At 42.0% G+C, this 20697-nt stretch overlaps 1 protein-coding gene across 5 annotated transcripts in view; it reads right to left on the bottom strand.

The window, feature by feature from the left end:
* Positions 1-20697, bottom strand: part of STK32C (serine/threonine kinase 32C) — a 244998-nt gene that overhangs the window by 188170 nt on the left and 36131 nt on the right. The window contains exon 1 of one of the 5 annotated variants that reach the window (XM_050959581.1): positions 2960-2991. The exons of the other annotated variants lie outside the window; for them this stretch is intronic. Coding sequence (XP_050815538.1) covers position 2960 — 1 coding nt within the window. The 5' untranslated portion in view covers positions 2961-2991. Of the gene's footprint in view, positions 1-2959; positions 2992-20697 lie in introns of those variants that run through there. 5 annotated transcript variants of the gene reach the window in all.

Raw genomic sequence — 20697 nt, 5'->3', positions numbered from 1 at the left:
CAGGAGTCAGGCTGCTTTTGGTCCCAGGATTTCCTCCGACCACAAAGCAGTGCAGGGCTCAAAGTGCAGATTACAGTTTGGATTTTAGTGTAGTTGTGTAGTCTCCTAGCCTAGCGTCCAGACACACACACAGCAAGCAGCAGTCCTGGACTAGCAGCCAGAGCAGAGCTGACCAGGTGGTGACTGGTTTCACCTAGAGAGCTAGAGGGCCAACTCAGCCTGGCTGGGGAAGTTTCCCAGCAAAATTCTACAAACTGAGAGTCATCAGTGGAGAAGGAAAAGCCCAGCTGAGGAATCTTGCTTTCAGACCCCTAGAGGCCTGTTCTCAGGGGGAACCCTGCATGCAAGCCTTGGACCAGGGCCAGCTTTATGACCCACGGGGCCTGATTGGAAGAGGGCCCCACTCCAGGGTCTTTAGCAGCATTTCAGTGGCAGGGGGTCTGCTCTGGGTTTTCCATGGCACCAAAGGACCCCCCACTGCCAAAATGCCACCAAAGATCCCCAGAGCAGACCCTCCACTGAAATGCTGCCAAAGACCCCTGGGTGGGGCCCTCTTCAGCATGGGGCCCGATTCCAGGGAATTGGGTGAATTGCTTAAAGCCAGCCCTGCCTGGGACTCACCAGCTCCCCACACAGCCAGTCCTTCCCTTGCCCTGGCTGGCTCCAGACTGACTGAAAAATGGCTTCTCCTCTTTCCTGAGCTCCCTGGGAAAGGCATCTCACTCCCTATTGGTTGCCAAACAGACTCTGAGTCTGCCTTGGCTCCTCCTCACTACCAGAGACAGTGTGTCTCTCCCTGAGCTTCCAGCAGACAGAGCCCCAGGAATCTAGGTAATCTCCTGGGGGAGATTCATGATCATGCAAACAATTCATCTTCAGTTTTGTGAGTAGCACTATTGTAGTCAATGAAACTACTAAGATAAGTGCTCACTGTAATAAATAAAAATTCCAACTCAGTCTCGTTATCTTTTTTCTTAACATGCCCCTACTCTGTTTTACAACCATTGAATAAAGAAAGTGAAGTCATTAATATAAGTAATATTGAATCTGTTGTCCTTGTTCCTAGTGAGTAGTATGTTACTGCATGAACAGCCACATTGAATTCTAAAGCCAATTGAAGGATAAGGTATTTCTCAAAAGGTCTGAGCCAATGCCGATTGGAATCATTGGTATTCTTTCCATTGACTTCAGTGGGCACCGAATTAGGTCCATTTGAGTAAATGTTGCAGGTAGATGTATAGTAAATATGAGGCCCTGATTTTGAGAGGGCACAGAAAAGAATAAAAATCTTGATTACAAATTGAAGTCTCAGAGACATGATCAAAATGTGGTGGAAGCCAAAACATTTTGGCAATACAAAGCAAGTTGTAAAACATTAATTTGCTTCTAAACCAGAGAAATTAGCCCTGATATTTTTCCTCTTTGCTGCTTAACTGAATAATAAAACCTATATATAAACAACATTAGAGATGAAGTACAAAGATGCTCAAGAGAAACATAAACACATGCTACTCCTCATACTGCGTATATAAGCAGGATGCCAGCTATACCATATGGGGTGCAAATATCTGTCACAACAGTGTGAGAGGGATAGATAGACAGCTTTATCCCTGGATTTTCTTCTTTTCATTTTATTTGCATCTCATCATCATTATTCTAATACAATAGTTCTAGTTATTTTCCTTCTTCAATACTGATAAAGGTCAACAGAAAATAGTGGAAAACATATTTTAAATGTCAAGAAAAATACTGCCAAAACCAAAAATAAGCCCAACATGCTATTAAATCAGGAAAAATGCAAATTGACTGAATGCACCTCCAATATATAGCTAGGAATAAGATCCTATAACAAACTCTGGGCTTGTGATTTCTCATGAGTGTGCGTTCAGGAGGATAATGAAAAGATTCCTCTCTGTCAGAATGAAAATGAAAGTGCTACACACCTGTGTCTGAACCAAGGCTACTCAGTGTGTACCCAGCTGGCCACATCCGTCCCTCCATTAAATGAATCTGTGGTTCCTAAAGTCTTTTGGAATGGGATTTTCAAAAGCCTTTAACATTGGCTTAACTTCGCTCCCATTGATATTAATTGCACAACTCAATGGGAGCAAATTTAGGCTAACTCTGAGCCCTTTTGAAAATCCAAATCCTAATGAATAGGAAAAAAATCAAAATATCTGTATAAATTCTCTTGATTTTAATTATATATTTATAGGCTATTTACACACTAAAAATATACTAATTACACACTAATTATTAAATGCAATGTCATCACCAGTATAACATTACAAGAGAGCACTATAATTGTTTTCATGTTAGAACAGCAGATTACCTTTTTTCCCTCCCCACCAATTAAATCTTGAGAGTAGGTACTTATAAAGCCAGAGACTGACTGACAGCCAAAAACTAAGCCTCTGTTTTGGAAAATAGTGACATGTGGCAATCCCCACTATTTTAAGGCAGCTCATTCTGAGCTTTAATTTAACATAAATATTGTATTTCTTCTTGAACATCTGAAGTTACTATAACTGAAATATTTTTTTGTTCGTTTACTTTGTGCATTTCCCAACACTTTGTGAATAGTGAGTTTCATTGTTTTCACTGTATGATAAATCAGACACTAAATTTCCCCTGTTATCTGAATTCAGAGAGAGACAAACTTCGTGTTGTTATTGTTTTAATAGGAAAAATTGATTACAAAACCACATAAATTGGCAGGGGGACTTTTGAGTACCTGAAACTACTTTTAACTTACTTTTTTAAAGCCTATATTTTAACTGGACAGCGCCTCTTTACTATCAGTGTCCCACATTACTAAACATCCTTGTTTACGCAAAATATTCTACAAAACATTCTCCAGCACATTAGAAAGTTATTTCATAAATAATTAAAACAATTGTCAAACAAATAAACTATACATATACAAACACACACACACAGATTGAGATTGTTCACTCACTACTGGAAATTTGCAACAGAGAAGGAAGGGATCTGTTGTTGGATGGTAGATGTGACTGGGGTGCTGTGGAGAAGGCAAAGTTAGGGTTGTGGATTGCAAGGGTTGGGTGATGGCTGATTTTCTGGCTTTGATGGTGGTATCTGCACTCGAGCAATCTTCACTGGTTTTTAAAGAAGTTTTCTGTAAGAAACTCATGCAGGCTTTGTAATTTATTCTGTTTGTAAGGAGCTCATGCAGCCTATGCATTAATTGTAATTCAATTAGTACCGCTTACTCCCTATTGGCTATTGCTTACCAGAGACCGCCCACACTAGCTATATACGAACTCAACATGTGCCAGTCAGTACCTACACAATGCAATGGTTACTTAATTCCTTATCTGCTAGATGCTGTTCTAGGACTAAAGCAGTGGTCTCCAAACTGTGGGGCATGCCCCCCTCGTGGGAGCACAGAGGAACATTCAGGGGGCACGTGGAGGAGTCTGGACCAGCCCCCATGAAGTGGGGGAGAATACCACCCAGTCCCTCTCTGCCCCCAGGCCAGCTCTGTCTCTAGCGCCAGTTCCACCTTCAGCACAAGATCCACTGCTGAAGAAGCCTTGGCTATGCAGTAATGGCAGGAAGGGGGGGGGACATGAACAGATTTCATTACTGATAAGCGGGGAGCCTCCGTACTAAAGCCTGATGCCGCTTCAGCTGAACTGGAGTCCGTTGCGTTATATTGTCCCAGGACATTTTTTGGCAAGGAGCTCTATAAACTCACGTGAGAATGAACAGAAACTCAAAATGGTGTGCCTGTGGTTACAGCTGAAGAATTTTAGTGGAAATAAAAAAGCACCTTTACTGAAGTGCTTGGGAGAACCTTCTTAGTTGTGGAACGCTTTTATCCAGTCACTGGCTAACTAGTATCAATCAACCTTAGCAGAGAGAATCATTTCTTAACGACCTCTTACCAACCTCTGACCATAGTAGACTGTTTTATTTACAGACTGACCCATGATGGAACACTGGGACTAAAACCCCTCTGAATGTTAGGAAAGTTCACATGTAAGTCTGACGCCAACCTGAACTTCGGCTTTGACCCACAGGTGAAACAGATGCATTTTCTTGTTAAAACTTGCTACGTAGTATTGGTCCAACTCTCATGCGACTACTGTTAAAGTAGCTCTTCCTAATTGACACACATATTATAGAATCATAGAATAGTGGGTTTGGAAGAGACCTCAGGAGATCATCCAGTCCAATCCCCTGCTCAAAGCGGGAGCAACCCCAACTAAATCATCCCATTCAGGGCTTTGTCAAGCCAGACCTTAAAAAACTCTAAGGATGGACATTCCACCACCCCCCTAGGTAGCCCATTCCACTGCTTCACCACCCTCCTAGTGATAGTGTTTCCTAATATCGAACCTACACCTCCCTCATTGCAACTTGAGACCTTTGCTCCTTGTTCTGTCATCTGCCACCATTGAGAACAGCCTAATCCATCCTCTTTTGAACCTCCCTTCAGGTAGTTGAAGGCTGCTATCAAATCCCCCTCACTCTTCTTTTCTGCAGACTAAATAAGTCCTGTTCCCTCAGCCTCTCCTCATAAGTCATGTGTCCCCTAATCATTTTCATTGCCCTCCACTGGACTCTCTCCATTTTGTCCACATCCTTTCTGTAGTGGGGAGCCCAAAACTGGATGCAATACTCCAGCTGTGGCCTCACCAGTGCAGAATAGAGGGGAATAATCACTTCCCCCGGTCTGCTGGCAATGCTCCTACTAATGCAGCCCAGTATGCCGTTAGCCTTCTTGGCAGCAAGGGCACACTGTTGACTCATATCCAGCTTCTTGTCCACTGTAAGCCCCAGGTCCTTTTCTGCAGAACTGCTACTTAACCAGTTGGTCCCTAGCCTGTAGTAGTGCATGGGATTCTTCCATCCTCAGTGCAGGACTCTGCACTTGTCCTTCTTGAACCTCATCAGATTTCTTTTAGACCAATCCTCCAATTTGTCTAGGTCACTCTGGACCCTATCCCTACCCTTCAGCATATCTACCTCTTCCCCTCTCCCTTCCCCTTCCTTCCTCCCCAGCTTAGTTTCATCTGCAAACTTGCTGAGGGTGCAATGCATCTCATCAGCCGGATCATTAATGAAGATGTTGAACAAAATGGGCCCCAGGACAGACCCCTGGGGCACTCTGCTTGATACCAGCTGCCAGGTCCAGGACAAGGCTTTCATATGCCTTCATTCAGCTCAGCAAGAGAGATGACACATCAACAGCAGCCAACAGGAGAAGCAGCATTCACTAAGTGGTGCTTTCAGAGAATTTGCCATATTCATACAAAACTTCCATTCAAACTTGGTAAAAGGGTTGCCCGAGGGAACACTTGAAGATTCAGCCTTCTTAATAATGTTGGAATGATGAATCAGACTATGGACAGCAACAGGGATGGAAGAGGAGAAAGAAGAGAGGCTGAAGGAAAAGAGGGGAAAAGAGAATCAAAATATTATATTGGGCCTAATTTTCAGCCAAAATAAAACCTGTAGGGCCACTCTGGCAGTGTAAAGGGGTCAGAAATGACCACCTGAGAATGCTCCATGAGCAGAGGTCATCCCCAGTCAGTGCACAGCTAGAGGTAGAGGTATAAGGGCTCTGTGCTAGCCCCACTCCTATCCAGTGGCATTGGGGGCTGTGAGGAAACAGCTATTTCCTGCTTCCCATGGGCATTAGAGCATAAATTATAGTAGCCTTGACACTATAACTTGCACTGGGGGCTGGGCAGATCTCCTGCTACCCCAGAATACAGGCAATACAAATGTGGCTTAAAGCTACCTTTGCTCCACCCCCCACTGCACCCACACTCTATTCCTGCATCAAGGGAAACAGAGTAATGGATAATCAGGCTTGTTGAATTTTTAGAAATATGTGGCTACAGTATCTAAGATCTTGACAGAAATGAATAACAATAATTTAGCACAGCTAGAAGAACCAGCCCAGCTAAATCCAAGAGCAAGAGCACAATAAACAATCCAATAATAAAGACAAACTGAAAAGGAAACTGTCATTTTGGGGATCACTCAAACCAGTGAGGGATTCTGTCACTGCCTTCCTTGTAACTCTGGGTGCCTTAATGATATGCTGCTATGGCTGAGAGCTCTGACAAAAGTAGCCAGCCTATAAGCATAAAGGTCTCAACCCTGGGTTCCACCTCCCTAGCTACTGCTTGCAGGGTGACCTCACTAGCCCTTCTGATCACAAGTCCCCACAAATCTGTCTCTCTCTGAGTTCTTAACTACCAGACACTTGGGCTTTTCCCCTCTGGTTCATCACCCTGTACGAGTGAAAGCTACTCCCCCATTATCAGTTCATTTTGGCACATACATTCCACACAATTTGCACACCAAAGACCTGCGTGGGGTAAAAACAAACAAAAGATTTTATTTTAAAAAATCAGATTCAAAAGATGAAATAGTAAGAGAAAGCAAATGCATACATGTTATATCACAAATAAGCCTAAAGATACAATCTCAGGCTTTACTCTTCTATACTAGCTAAATTCTCTTTTCTAATACAAGTTATCTATAGTCTCTGAACAGTTTCCCAGCATGCCCTCTGTCCTAGAGGGGATCCAATGTTTCATGGACAGCACCCTACTTAAACACAGTCCTCAGTTTCGGGATAGCCTTCACTTCAAACCCCCTTCCCTTTTAAATAGGGTTTGGTGTCCGTCCCCCCTCCCCACCACACACACACACACTTTCTCTCAGACTCTGGTAAGTCATGGTTACACAGAACGGGGAGAGGCGGGGGAGGGGGGAACGACTCCTTCCTTCCTTCCTTATTTTTCCAAGAGTGGGGTTTTCTTTTGAGTTTCAATTTTCTTCCATTAATTTTAAATGGTCCACCACTGTCTTTCGCTAGATTGTACAATGCTAGGTGCATTTAGTTTCATGTAAAGGTGCCCCTCCCTACCTGATTACTTCACTCCCAGTTGTGAGGCGATGCTGCAGTTGCATCATAAATACAGTTATAATGTTCTACACATATATACATTGATAACCTGTATACATGTCTAGTGCCCTACCAAATTCAGTCCATTTCGGTCAATTTCACAGTCTTTGTCTGTTTTTCTGTTAGTCTATAAGGTGCCACAGGATTCTTTGCTGCTTTTACAGATCCAGACTAACACGGCTATCCCTCTGATACTTCATGGTCTTAGGATTTTAAAAATTGTAAATTTAATGATTTCAACTATTTAAAGCTGAAATTTCTGAGTGTTGTAGCTGTAGGGGTCCTGACCCAAAAGAAATTATGGGGAGGGGAAATCGCTGCTGGTGGCAGTGCTGCCTTCAGAACTGGGCAGCTGCAGAGCCACAGCTTCTGGCTGGGAGTCCAGCTCTGAAGGCAGAGCCGCTGCCAGCCTCAGCACAGAAGTAAGGGTGGCATGGTATGGTATTGCCACTCTTACTTCTGCACTGCTGCTGGCAGGACTCCCAGCCGATAGCCACCTCTCTCCAGCCACTCACTTCTGAACGTAGCACAGAAGTGAGGGTGGCAATACCATAACCCCCCTAAAATAACCTTGCACCCCCCTGCAACTCCCTTTTGGGCCAGGATCCCCAATTTGAGAAACGCTGGTCTCCCTTCTGAAATCTGGTAAAAGCACACAGAAGTCCAGAATTCACGGCCCAGGACGCGTTTTTCATGGCTGTGAATTTGGTAGGATGCTATGTATCTCCTAATGACCATCAAGTTCAGAACATTACAAGCTTTCATAAAAAAGACTTTACCTGACATATTTATATAAAACAACATTCTATGCAACCAGTTGATTCAGTTGCTTATTTGTTGAGGTTCAAACCCCCTACTCTCCCTTTAGGGTGTCTGGACTCTGTCACAGAAACAACTGTCTCACCCTAAAGGTGTGTCCCAGATATATGCTGGCAAATAGTTATGGAAGAGTGAGCCAGAACTTGCTTGAAAGAGAACAGTATGCCTCCCAACCATTTCGCAGTATAAACCAGGACTCTCAGCAGGTCCAACTTTATCTCTCTAGCTGCCACACAGAGACCTAAGGCAAAATGGTCCCTCAAGAAGAAAAGAGCATTTTTGTTTTCTTGCCCTCACGCATACCAGAAGACATTCAAGATGCATCCTTTGTATGATTGCACATCCAACAGTATTACAGAAAAGAGCTTAAAATACTGGACTCTTTTGGTCTACCTTAAAATTGAAAATAGTCATTTTTATGGAACCCATATAGATCCAGAACAAAATATTGGTTTAACTGGTTAACTAACAAACATTGTTTCCAGAGAAGTGCTGACAACATCTGATGCTGCTAATTCACAAACATGTTTTCACAGAAGATGCTTCAAAAGCTTAGGTAGCCGTTGCTGTTAAAAGCGATACACATTTTGGACAATGTCCTCACATATTTAATCAAAAAAATGAATATCCCTTAGGACTCCAGAATTAAAGTTGCAGACTCGTAGAGTGGTATATTTGAGCTAAGCAGCAGTTTCCCTGGGTTAATGCTTTGGATCTTGCAGCACATCTCTACCATGCAGGAGAGAGCTTCAAGAGCAAACTCATGCTGTACACTATACAAGCTGGCAGAGGATGTGTACATCAAAGAAAAGATGCACTTGACCTGATTGCATTACTTAGAGAGCTTTCCTCTACAAGCCAACTTAAAAAGCAAGAGCGGGACTGGATCCAAAGCAACATGCACTTGCCTTCCTGCCTGCAGCTCATTTACAGGAATGGGAAGAAAGAATGATGAAACAGAAGAGAATAGGGGAGGATGAAAGTAAATGAAATGAAATCTGATGTCAAAAATGAATGGAAAGCTGTCCATAGACCACAGAAGGAGTGGAATCCCATCTCGCTCACCACCCTTCCCTCCTAGTTTTTTCTCCCCCTTTTCCCTTCCCAATTTTTCTGCATAATCCTTTGAGGGGTTGGGCCTTAATCTCTCTGACTCAGTTCTCAGTGTGTGAAATTGTGATGGTGGTAATGTTTCCCTAACCCATGCAGCTAGTGGGAAGAGAACTTTGTGACTAATTGGAAGGCACTCTGATATTATGGTGATAGGAGCCATATATGTAGACTCCTCATTTACAGTGGGATAAGATCAGAATCATGTCCATAGTTTCCTTTCAGATCCCTATTCCCAAATCCTCACCTTTCTCCTCCTTTTTTCCACCATGTCCCTCATCTGAAATATGAAGATATTTCACTGAAAATACCAACAGCATGATGTCTTCCGGGGGATCAAATAACCCTGCTGCTTCAAAAGGAGCTGCATGTCACTATAGAAAAAGATAACGGAAGCAAGGCAAATCAGATGAATACATAATTGTTAAAGAGATGCTCTGCAGAATACATGTACACTGTTGTATAAGTACACAACTGACACCGGCCTTACTGAATTAAACAATGTCAGGAAATATTGCAGATAAAAATACCGTTTAAGAATATAACTGGACATGGATGCCAGAATCTGTAATGCAAATTTGTGATGTGTTCAGATAGCCAGAGGAAATGATCTAGTTTAATTCACCTTCCAATGGGTGTATCCATCCACTTGTGCTGTTTCAGTCTAGCATTATCTTTCTGAGAGGCATTTGTAGGAGGAAGAGATTTACATTGGTTGGATACATGTTAAAGGACAGCAGTAGTCAATAGGCAGACCAAGGACCAAATCTGGACTGCTTTTGAATGGACCCTGAAATATTTTTCTTTACTTTATCATCATCATCATCATCATCTTAATTATTTTCTGGAGTCTGGTCCTTGACTACACCTTGACCAAGAAATTTGGACTTTGATACAAAATAACTGACTACCTTTATTATAGGGGGCTGGATGGCATTACTATTATTTATTATGTGTATTACTACAGCACCTAATCACAGATGAGGACCATACTGTGCTAGACACTGTACAACAGAAGAAAAAGACAATCCTGGCCTCAGATGGATGGGGAAGAACAATGAAACAGTAAAACAATATTGGTCAGTATGATAGGCTGTGGTCTCTGCACATCAGTAATCTAAATGTCAAGTTTTTTTGTAGCCTCATGGCAAAGAAGAGTTTTGCGGAAGGATTTGAATGCGGATAATGGGACAGCCTGGTGGATGTTTACAATGAATGCCTCCCAATGTAAGCAGAAGCGTGAGAGACAGCACAAGGTGCTTGTTTGAAAATTTAACAAGTGGACCATAGAGATCGTATCATGGGACAATCTGACATGAGCATTGACAGCCTGATAGAGAATGAAAGACGATAGGCAGGGTGAGGATTGGCTGTGAAGGCCTTGAAAGTGAATACTAGCAGTTTAGATTTGATGCAACAGAGATGGGGGAGTCAGTGAAGGGTGACATGATCAAAGCGACGGGCTAGGGGAATGATCTTTACAGTAGCCTTCTGGATGGATATGACTGAGGCCCAACTGCATTAGTTAAGATCATACAGAAAAATGTTGCAGTAATTGATACATGAGAGGATTAGAGTCTGTATGAGTTTTAGTTGTGTAGATAAGAAAAGCAGGATCTCAGACGATATTCAGAAAAATCAGCGAGATTTAGATATAACCTAGATATGAGGACATAGAGAGAGGTCCAAGTTGATGCCCAGGTTACAGCTTACAGTGACTGTGACATACCCAGAGTACAATCTAGACTGATGAACAGTTGTGTCACATTAGCCATCTTATCTGGAGCGTCCTTTACACTGCATTGCTGCTGGAGCCACCACTTCTAGTCTGCTCACAGACAGTCTCCGACATGTAACTCACTCCCAGCTATATTATATGAGTGGTGCAAGTCAGCCCCTCTTGAATCACACTGCACAGTAACACCAGCATACTCCCAATGCCAGATTTCCCCCCCAGAAATGTGTGTCTTGTACAACCAATCTTCTCCTGCTCATAAAAAGTCTGTCATTTTAATAGAAATTATATGTACAAATCCTGTTATCCCAAATACTCCAAGTCAGGCACACCAGATTAGATAAAATAAAACAAACAAGTTTATTAACTACAAAGAAAGAGATTTCAAGTGAACACAATTAATGAGGCATAAAAGTCAGAATTGGTTACAAGAAAAATAAAGATAAAACACAACTAATGCCTAACTTAATAAATTAGGGTAAGTTCAAAGCAAAGTTCCTCTCACCACATGTTTCAGCAGTTCGACTGGCTGAACTTCTTTCAGTTAGGATCCTCCCCCAGTTCAACAGTGCTTCCTTTATTCTTCAGGTGTCATGAATGCCATGAGCAGAAAGAAAGAGAGGGATCCTTTGGGGTCACTCCACTTTCTTTTTGTAGCCCTCTGCCTCCTTTGAAAAGCTTCTCCAGCTGGGAGCAGAGCTCCTGGCAGTCTCTCAGGAGAGGAACTCTATGCTGTTTCTTTGCTAAAATGTCAATTTTTCACCCATGTACCTTTTCCTGCCAATAAATAGCCACTTAGCACAAGCCAAGTTGGCCTTGTTTACACCTGACTGAGGTATCACCTTGCCCTTTATCTCTGAGGAACTGGTTGGGCCACTGCCCAGACTTGGAACATGTCTTAGGGTATGGCTACACTTGCAGCTGTACAGCGCTGCCGTGGGAGCGCTCCCGTGGCAGCGCTTTGAAGTGCAAGTGTGGTCGCAGCGCCAGCGCTGGGAGAGAGCTTTCCCAGCGCTGCAGGTACTCCACCTCCCCGTGGAGATTAGCTTGCAGTGCTGGGAGCCACGCTCCCAGCACTGGGGCACTGTTTACACTGGCACTTTGCAGCGCTGTAACTTGCTGCGCTCAGGGGTGTGTTTTTTCACACCCCTGAGCAAGAAAGTTGCAGCGCTGTAAAGCGCCAGTGTAGCCAAGGCCTTGGAATACTATACCATGGAATCTTATAACTGTATATGCAGTGTTGCCATGCACATTTTATCAGGACCAGCAAATTAGGAGTTTTCAAAGGATACCTCACAAGGTATACTTTGTACAAAGATTATTACATTAGTGTGCAAGGGGTGAATACAAGGGTACAGATTGTCACGGTGACACACAGAATGGTGGTTTTATCCATGGAGATTGAGAAAAGTAGCTGCAGGAAGGGTTTAAAGTGGGGAAGATTAGAAGCTATGTTTTAGCCATGTTTAGCTTGAGTTTTGAGCCTACATAAAGTTGGTGCTTATAGGTTTACTTTTGTAATAAGCTTTAAACATGGTGCATACTGCGTTTTAGGAAACAAAACTCTTGAAGTGCCATGCAAAACTTTGAAAAACAATCTCATAGGAACATTTCTGCTTATATGTCTTTGACCTATCAGATACCCAACAAGTGCCTGTGAGAGACCTGGGTGGTTGGATCTACCTAGGTGGCCCCAGTTCAACCTTCAGTTTCCTTCTCAATTGTGGAGTGCCATAGAAGGATTAAAGAGTGTGAAGAACATGCTCCTGGGCTCTGTAGCCCATCAGGCCTAGCTGCTGGGTGTAAAAGAAGGAAAGAGAGCTTTGATAGCCTGTGTGACAAAGTTCTTCCTCTACCTTGGTGGGTCCTGCACTTATTGGTAGATTTGCTCACCTCAGTGATCTTCCCCACAGTCTGGATCAATTCCTCCTGTGTCTGATCAGGAGTTGAGAGGTCTGGGGGGAACCCGGGCCCACCCTCTACTCCAGGTTCCAGCCCACAGCCCTGTGGATTGCAGCTGTCTATAGTTCCTCTTGTAATAGCTGCATGACAGTTACAACTCCCTGGGCTACTTCCCCATGGCCTCCTCCAAACATCTTCTTTATCCTCATCACAGAACCTTCCTCCTGGTGTCTGATAACACTTGTACTCCATAGTCCTCCAGCAGCACACCTTTTCACTCTCAGCTCCTTGTGCTTCTTGCTCCCAGTTCCTCACATGCACTTCCTCTCCTCTAGCTCCTCCCTCCCTGACTGGAGTGAGCTCTCTTTTAAACCCAGGTGCCCTGATTAGCCTGCCTTGATTGGCTGCAGGTGTTCTAATCAGCCTGTCTGCCTTAATTGGTTCTAGCAGGTTCCTGATTACTCCAGTGCAGCCCCTGCTCTAGTCACTCAGGGAACAGAAAACTACTCAGTCAGTGACTAGTATATTTGCCCTCTACCAGACTCCTGTACCCCACTGGTTTAGGTCTGTCACACCTGGTAGAGGAAAGATCAGACAGAGGAGAGAGCAAAGGCAGTTTGAATACCAGAAATATTTGGTGTTTACCTGGACTATTACACCCTAGCAAGGGGAAAGATATATTGGATTGATTATTAAGGTAAGGAATAAACAATGAGAAATTTTGAGTGAGTGTGTCTGGGTGGGTATGGCGGCCTGTATCTCTAAAGACGCTATAATAAATATTTTTATTTTTTCATGGTTGAGAGGGCTATCAGCTGCCACTTTAAAGAATGAGAAGATTGCAGCCTGGCATGAGAGGTCAGGGAAATGAATGGAGCAGTTATAGTTTTGACATTTTATTTTGTACACCTGCTTTTGTACATTTTAGATTCTACACACCAGCAGACCTCACTGCTGTCTCCCATTTCCCTTGGAACACCTTCCAATGTGAAAAGAGAAAAGTGATTTGGATATGGAGTCTACTCTCCCATCATGTTTAGGGATTACTGCTAACCACAACCTTTGAAACAGGTCAGCAAAGTGAAGGGCAAGATTTAGAACTCCATATTTTTACTAATTCTAAAATAAAGAAGTGACTTACATTAAGCTCTAAGAGAGAAACCATTGTTAAAGTCAGTGCTGTTTACTTTTTGGAAGGGCACTGACACAGTATCTGATTATCTAAGGATACCCAGGGGAACCTCCATGCTAATTAAGAGAGGTGAATTAGCAATGTTAATAGTGAAGAACTCTTTTCTGAGAATAATCTGAGTTGGTTACATTAAATCCAGTGACAAGAGAGACAATGTAGTGGCTGTAATTGTTAGAGATCGGGAAGTAGCTCTGTATCTGTTTGCCAGAACAAAACAAAAATAGAGAGGGATACTAATTGCTTAAGGTCCATCAATGGCTATTAGCCAGGATGGCCAGGGATGGTGTCCCTAGCCTCTGTTTGCCAGAAGCCAGGAATGAGCGACAGGGAATGGCTCACTTGATGATTACCTGTTCCGTCCATTCCCTCTGGGGCCCCTGGCATTGGCCATTGTCAGAAGATAGGATACTGGACTAGATGGACCATCGGTCTGATCCAGTATGGCCGTTCTTATAATCTGTCTTGTTGTTTAACTGAATATTTAATTTAGAAAATTAATGCTGCAGTATTGTGAAGAAAGAAGGTAACTAGTCTTACAATGATGATATTGTGATTGATCATACTTAAAAGGGGAAAATATCCCTTATTTTTAAAATAGCTAGCCCTTCATCTGTTAACACTCAGGCTCAGATTCACAGAGGTATTTAGGCTTCTCACTTCCATTGATGTTTCCTTTTAGGCTTCTCTCTTCCATTGATTTTCCACTGATCTTTCTTTAAAGTGCTGTAGTATGGTTTGAACCCTATAGGTAGGATAATCTGTAGCTCAGTATACAGTTCTGGGAGGTTGATTACCCTGATCAGGGCTGGTGATGATTAAGACCCTGGTGATCCAAACTGGAGACACAGGTCATTTCCCATACTTGCATGGAACTTCACTGACTTCAGTAGGGCTCTGCAGAAATACAAGGAACTGCTTACTTGGAACTTATCAGAAGAACAGCCTAAATTTCCCAAATCTTCTCCCAGTGAAGCTCAACAACTCTAGGAAAGCAGATGATTGTCCTCTGACCTTAACTTAGTGCTTGAACTGGCAATTAAAGCAACCATTTCTAGATGATTCTGACACTGTTTTAAAAAATGTACCTAGCTACATGATCTGGAAATATTCTGTGATCAAAAGACATTAACATTGTATTGCACTTCATAAACATAAGTTGTAAGATATGAGCCTAAAACAGACTGTAGCTGGATGGATTGTCTAATCTAGATGTCAGAAGTGTTTACTTTAAAAACTCACCCCCTATTGCTGTATAAAATGTCAGAAGTTGGCAATGGCAAAAGGGCACAGCTGATATACATGTTATAAATAAATAAATAAATGGAACACTAAAGAAATCAACCATGTGCTATTTTTTATCTGTGCTCTATTGTTATTTGAGAAAAATCAGACTGCTCTTTCATTCTTCTTCTCAGCCGATGAAGATGTGCTTCTATAAATATCCTCACTGCTGCAGACGAGGGTGGAATATCTAATAAGGCCAACATATCATTTGTTAGCTTTAACACAGAAGTCTGTGCCGTCCAGATGTGAAGATTTGCTGAGCACCCAAATGAGGTAGAGAACAAAAATAGCCAAAGCCACCATTTTTTTAATACTTATTAAATACATATATTCTGTATTAAATTCAAAGGGCAAAACTTTGAACTCCGATACATGTATACACTCTCACAGATTAAAGTATTACATGGGATCATCCAAGGGCAGAATTTTACCCTTAGTCTTGTGACTAGCACAAGTTTCTCTAATGTGGTTATAAACAATACATGCTGGTCTGAACATATTTATATTGATGTATTGACAAATCTGCAGTTAACTCCAGTGACGTCAAAATGAGGAAAAGCAGGAAGCCTGAAGTCAGTGGAGTCACTGTTCATTTATACTAGTATAACTAAAAGCAGAATTTATCACAAAGAGCAGTTTGTGCGTAAATGCCTTTGAGGATTAGACCTGAATGAACATGAGCAATGTGATGCCATCTATTTTTCTGGCAAATCTTTCAACTAATTGAAAAGTGTACTTCCTGAAAATCTATGATCTAATTTGGCTTTCAGTTGATGGTGTCTAACATGTAGTGGCTCTAAACTCTAACTGTATCTCACTAGTTAGAGGAACACTGCACCCTTTGGCTGAATTTGCTGTTTGGTTGGAAGATTTTTGCGAGTACATCATATTTCTATAGATATTTTTTTACAGATGGAACTGATGAGTGAAGTGAGAGTCTACCAATATCTGCCTCTCTTGACTCCACAACTTCATCAACAAAACTCTTCAGCTTTTCATTTCTTCTGTAGCATATACTTTGTATGAAGAAGAGCCATTGCCAGACATATCTTTCCAAATAAACAAGCATGGATACCAATTAATGCATCAATTAACAGCTAGTGAGACAACAACTTGAGTCCCTAGGCGAGTGCTCCAACAGCTGAGCTCAAAGGCATGCACTTTTAGTTAGAAACCAGCAATTGCTTGGCTCTGAGTGCCTAGTAACATTGAGCATTGTTAAAGTCTGTCACGTGACCAGCTGTAGCCTAATGCATTCATCACATGGGAACTGTGAAGTAAAAATACTCCTACCACCCCCTTTCTGTGGGCAGAACAGCACACAGATAGTGAAACATCACAGCTAATTGACAACTAGTGGGACATCATGACTGAAAGGTGATAGTGCATAACATAGTGCAACATGACTGGCAGTTGATGTTGCATAACCGAAAAGCAAGTCTTCCAAGATGCTCTGGCATGGGGGAGGGCAGGAAAGTAGGCAATCACAACAGTAATAGCAGGATGGAGAATAATAGCACAGCTGAAGTTGGTTTAAAAATAACTTTCAGCAGCTCTACATTTATTAAAAAAAAAGCATTTTGAACAATATTTGCATGATCTTCTAAGACCCAGAGAGTCCCCTCTTTTCCCCAACTTTACACCTTCCCCCTGCCTCATAGCTCCTGGCCTTGCCACTTAGAAGTATTAGGCAATACTCCTTTCCACAAGAGGAAACCCAGCATCCAGTACCCCTGCTCTAATCACTCTTCCATTATTTATCCACTGTGAAACAGCTTCAATAAGAAAGACTGAGGGAGATGCATATCAAAATATCCCATAACTCAGTGGTTCAAGTACTTTGTGAGGTTGAAGACCCCCTATTTAAATTCTTTCTCCCTCTCTGGCAGAGAGGGGGGAATTGAACCTGCATCGTCCACAACCAAGATGAGTGCTCTAACCACTTGACAAAAAGCTATAAGGTTAACCCCACCAGCAACTGTTTTATGTGGTACAAAGCAGATGCTTAACTCATTCCCACAAGAAATACCTTAGGCACTGAAGCTACCTCACTCCAGAAGACGGGTTCCCATTTGTGGATCACTAAGCAGAGCTAGGCACCTCCCAGCAGCTCAGACTGAAACATCTATCCCAAGAAAGGGGCAGGGCTTAGCACACACCCCTCTCTTATCTCCCATTGGCTAGCTTAGGCAGCTCTTTCCCTAAAATGCAATCCACAAAACCCATCATGCTAAGTCACCTATCTCTCCCCATGTGTTGTATAGGGAGTTTAGGTACATAACAGATTTGTGGACTGCAGTGTTGTTCCGGTGAGTGATTTTTCCAAGTTAGGTGCCATGATACTCAAGACTGCAACATCTAAATCCTTTTGTGTATCCCACCCTAAGTGTTTTGGGGTAGGGATTGCCTCTTGGAGTATGTTTGTACCTAACACAATGGGGCCTTGATATCAGTTAGGATACCACAATGCAAATTAATAATAACAGAGTTACATAGGTGGCAATCTAGTCAGCCTTAGGTTCTTGCATCCAACATTCTTTCTGCTGGGATCTAACAGTCCTGTGTAAAGGGTTGGCAAGTTTAGTGAGAGTTTAGTGAAGTTTAGTGAGAGCAGCTGATCCTATAGAGACTGCCAGAGCTACTGAGCATTAAAAAAAAAGGGCTCCTGCTTGGGGTTGGAGCACAATTTCTCTTGCTAAAATATTTACATTAATAAATTGGTCTACTGAATACAGTTAGTGTTTAGTATGAGATTTAGCCTGTGAATTAGGATCTTCATTATGTTTTCCCAAACATGTTCAGTATCCTTAATTATAAGTTAGCTAAGGGTTTTAAGTGTGAAACTAGTGAGAAAATAACTGTTGAAAAGGCTGCCTCAAATTCCAAATTTATGCTTTCAGTAACTTCAGATCCAGCTGGCTCAGTCTGTAAGTCAAAAGATGTTTTTACTACTTGCCATCACGGCAAATCCTGGGATGTGAAAATCAGCCTGGGTTCTTTCTGCCACTTTCACTGTTGCAAGTAATAATAAATATCAGCATTCAGATAAAAATGTTGTCAATCATGTACAAGCAAGATTAGAATCCACCTTTGTCTGCCATTGCTCTATTGAATCTGCAGAGCTAAGCGTGCAAAATGTTTTGGGGTTATATTAAATTAATCAGTGTATAGTATAAAAATGATACATGGAATAGAGATGCCATTTTATATGGTTACCTTTCTGATTGTGAGGAAGCTTTTGAGACATATTTTCTTATCTGAGCCAAAAGGAATGCAATGAAGGAAGTTTTTTTTCTGAATTTAAAAACTAAGTTTGATTTGCTTGATTCCCATTTCTTTAGGTATTCACTATAAATTCAGTAAAGCTGTGAATAAAATCAGGAACTCTCTCTAATAAAACCAACCATCTCTGCAGTGGCAAGTTGCAACACACAGAACCTGGAAGAAAATTGGAACAAATATCTCATGAACAAACTGGGTTGCAGTAATAACAATTACCACAGTACTGCCAAACACTGATAGTGAGGTAGATTCATATATCTGTAGTTTGCACAGGACAATTTTGAGTTATCTAGAAGGTTACTTACATTGTGTTTGTAAAATGGCTGTGTGTTTAACAGAAGGAGCTCTGTCCTGCACCCACTAAAGTCAACTGCAAAACTACTATTGACTTCAGTGGGTTAGGCGTAGTTCCTAGGGCCCCAAAAATAAAGATTATCTTGACATGCTAATCTTCTGGAGCTACTACCATGATGGGGGAGGTATAAAAACCAAAAAGGAATGTGTTGTTGTTATGATTTATATTATGGCCATGCCCAGAGATGAGGGGTCATTGTACCTAAATATAGCAGGATATATTCTATATGATCGTGACAAATATTATCCCTCAAAAAATATTGTAAAAAGACACACACTGAACTAAAATCAAATACGCTTTTTGTGAAGGAGTGTATTCTCCCTTTAAGGGTTAGCCTGGGGCTCACAAACAGATCAGCCTGGGTGCAATTAAGGAGACTCCCTGCTCTGCCTTGCTGACCTAGTTAAACAGAAAGAGGAAGTTGAGCAGTGGGGAAAAGGCTAAAAGTTGAACAGTCTGTAGAAGGAGATGCTCTCTCTCCAGCTGCAGAAGGCTAGGTGTACCAGGCACAGAGACTTTGTTTGGGACTTCTAGTTTGGCAAATCAGAACCTGGATTCTGAGGTAAGGGTCTCTGATTTGTTATTACATTTGATGGTTTCTTGGGGCTTCATTAAAGGAGACCCACTTCTTTTGAGTAGCTTGGTTTGGCTTCTCATTGCCTTGATTTGTGCAAGTGGATTGGTTGACACCCAGCTGGGGGACAGAAAGGTGAGGCTCAGCTGAAGTGACCTATTGGGCCAAAAGGGGGTGCTTAGGATGGCCACCTTCTTACATTCTTCCATTTCAAAGGGTGGACAACTCTCCAAAACACTAATGAATCCTTGATTTACCTACCTTCTCTGTGATAAAACTAGTGTGGAGGGGTGTGTATCCTGTTAATTAACTTGTAGTTAATTTGTATGTAACTGACATAAAGCTTTTTTTGTGTGACAACCATATCAACATAATTATGATATTTGGAAAACAAACACCAACTCATTTTTTTTATTCAGGTGCCATTGGTGCAATTTGCATTGCTAATAGATGGCTCTAATATGCTATCTTAAGCACAATCATTTATTGATCCTGTAATTCATGAGGAAACAGACATGAACTCTTAAAATAGTTTTAGCTTGCATAAATGAATGGGCTGTTCTGACAGAGGTGGCTCAATATTTTAATGTCCCTGGGGAATTCTGCTATTCAACCAACTTACAATTTTTTTGGCATGTACAGTTTAATGGAGGTTACACAAACTGGGGGGCTGTGCAGTGTCCATTGCTTTCAAAGGTTTTGAAAGGGAGACAAATCATAATAATCAGACATCTGCATGACAATCTTGATCGGTTCAGCCATAGTAATTCTTTCCTCGTGGAATGAAACAAAACAGTTTAGGTTAAAGAGAAAACATTTCAACTAAAGTCAACCACTTGATCTAATTTGTTTAATTCTGACCATTAACATGACCAACTCATTTTCCTTCAAAGAAATGAGTAAGCTGATGTAAACCAGATTTGAGTGTGTAAATATTAATGGTTATGCACTCAACTTTCCCTTAATGTGGCTAATCCTGGAACAGGAAAACAAAACAAGGCCTCAGTGATTCCTGTGCATTTGAAGGATGCCCTTTGAATAGTAAAGATATAATCTTGGATAAGAGCAATGGCCCAATCCAGCTCCCCTTGGCATCAATGGCAAAATTCCCATTGACTTCAAAGGGAGCAAGATCAGGTCTCACTGCGTATATCTATGCAGCCTGCAGCGGTGAGTCTCAGAAACCACATCAAAAGACCCAGGCTTGCACTGGGGCACTAAAAATAGCAAATGTAGGTGGTAAGATTAGGGCTCTGAAGCTCAGGGCTTCAAAACCTGAGCCAGGGTGTCTACAAGGCTTTTTTCAGAGTCCTTGTGCAAGCACACATGTGTTGACACAGGCTCTAAGACTTGTTGCCACAGGCTGTATAAACATACCCATAGATATGAGAGGGAGGCATTGCTTACTCTTGCTTACCAACTCACTTTATTTGTGTTAGCTCCCCTTGCTTTTTGTTTATGGACTACCCTGGAAGGGGAGAGAGACTTTTGA

Source organism: Gopherus flavomarginatus, chromosome 6 (genome assembly GCF_025201925.1).
Source record: "Gopherus flavomarginatus isolate rGopFla2 chromosome 6, rGopFla2.mat.asm, whole genome shotgun sequence".
Taxonomy (NCBI): Eukaryota; Metazoa; Chordata; order Testudines; family Testudinidae; genus Gopherus; species Gopherus flavomarginatus.
Note: the sequence above shows the minus strand (reverse complement) of the source record. Positions and strands in the feature narration are given on the sequence as shown.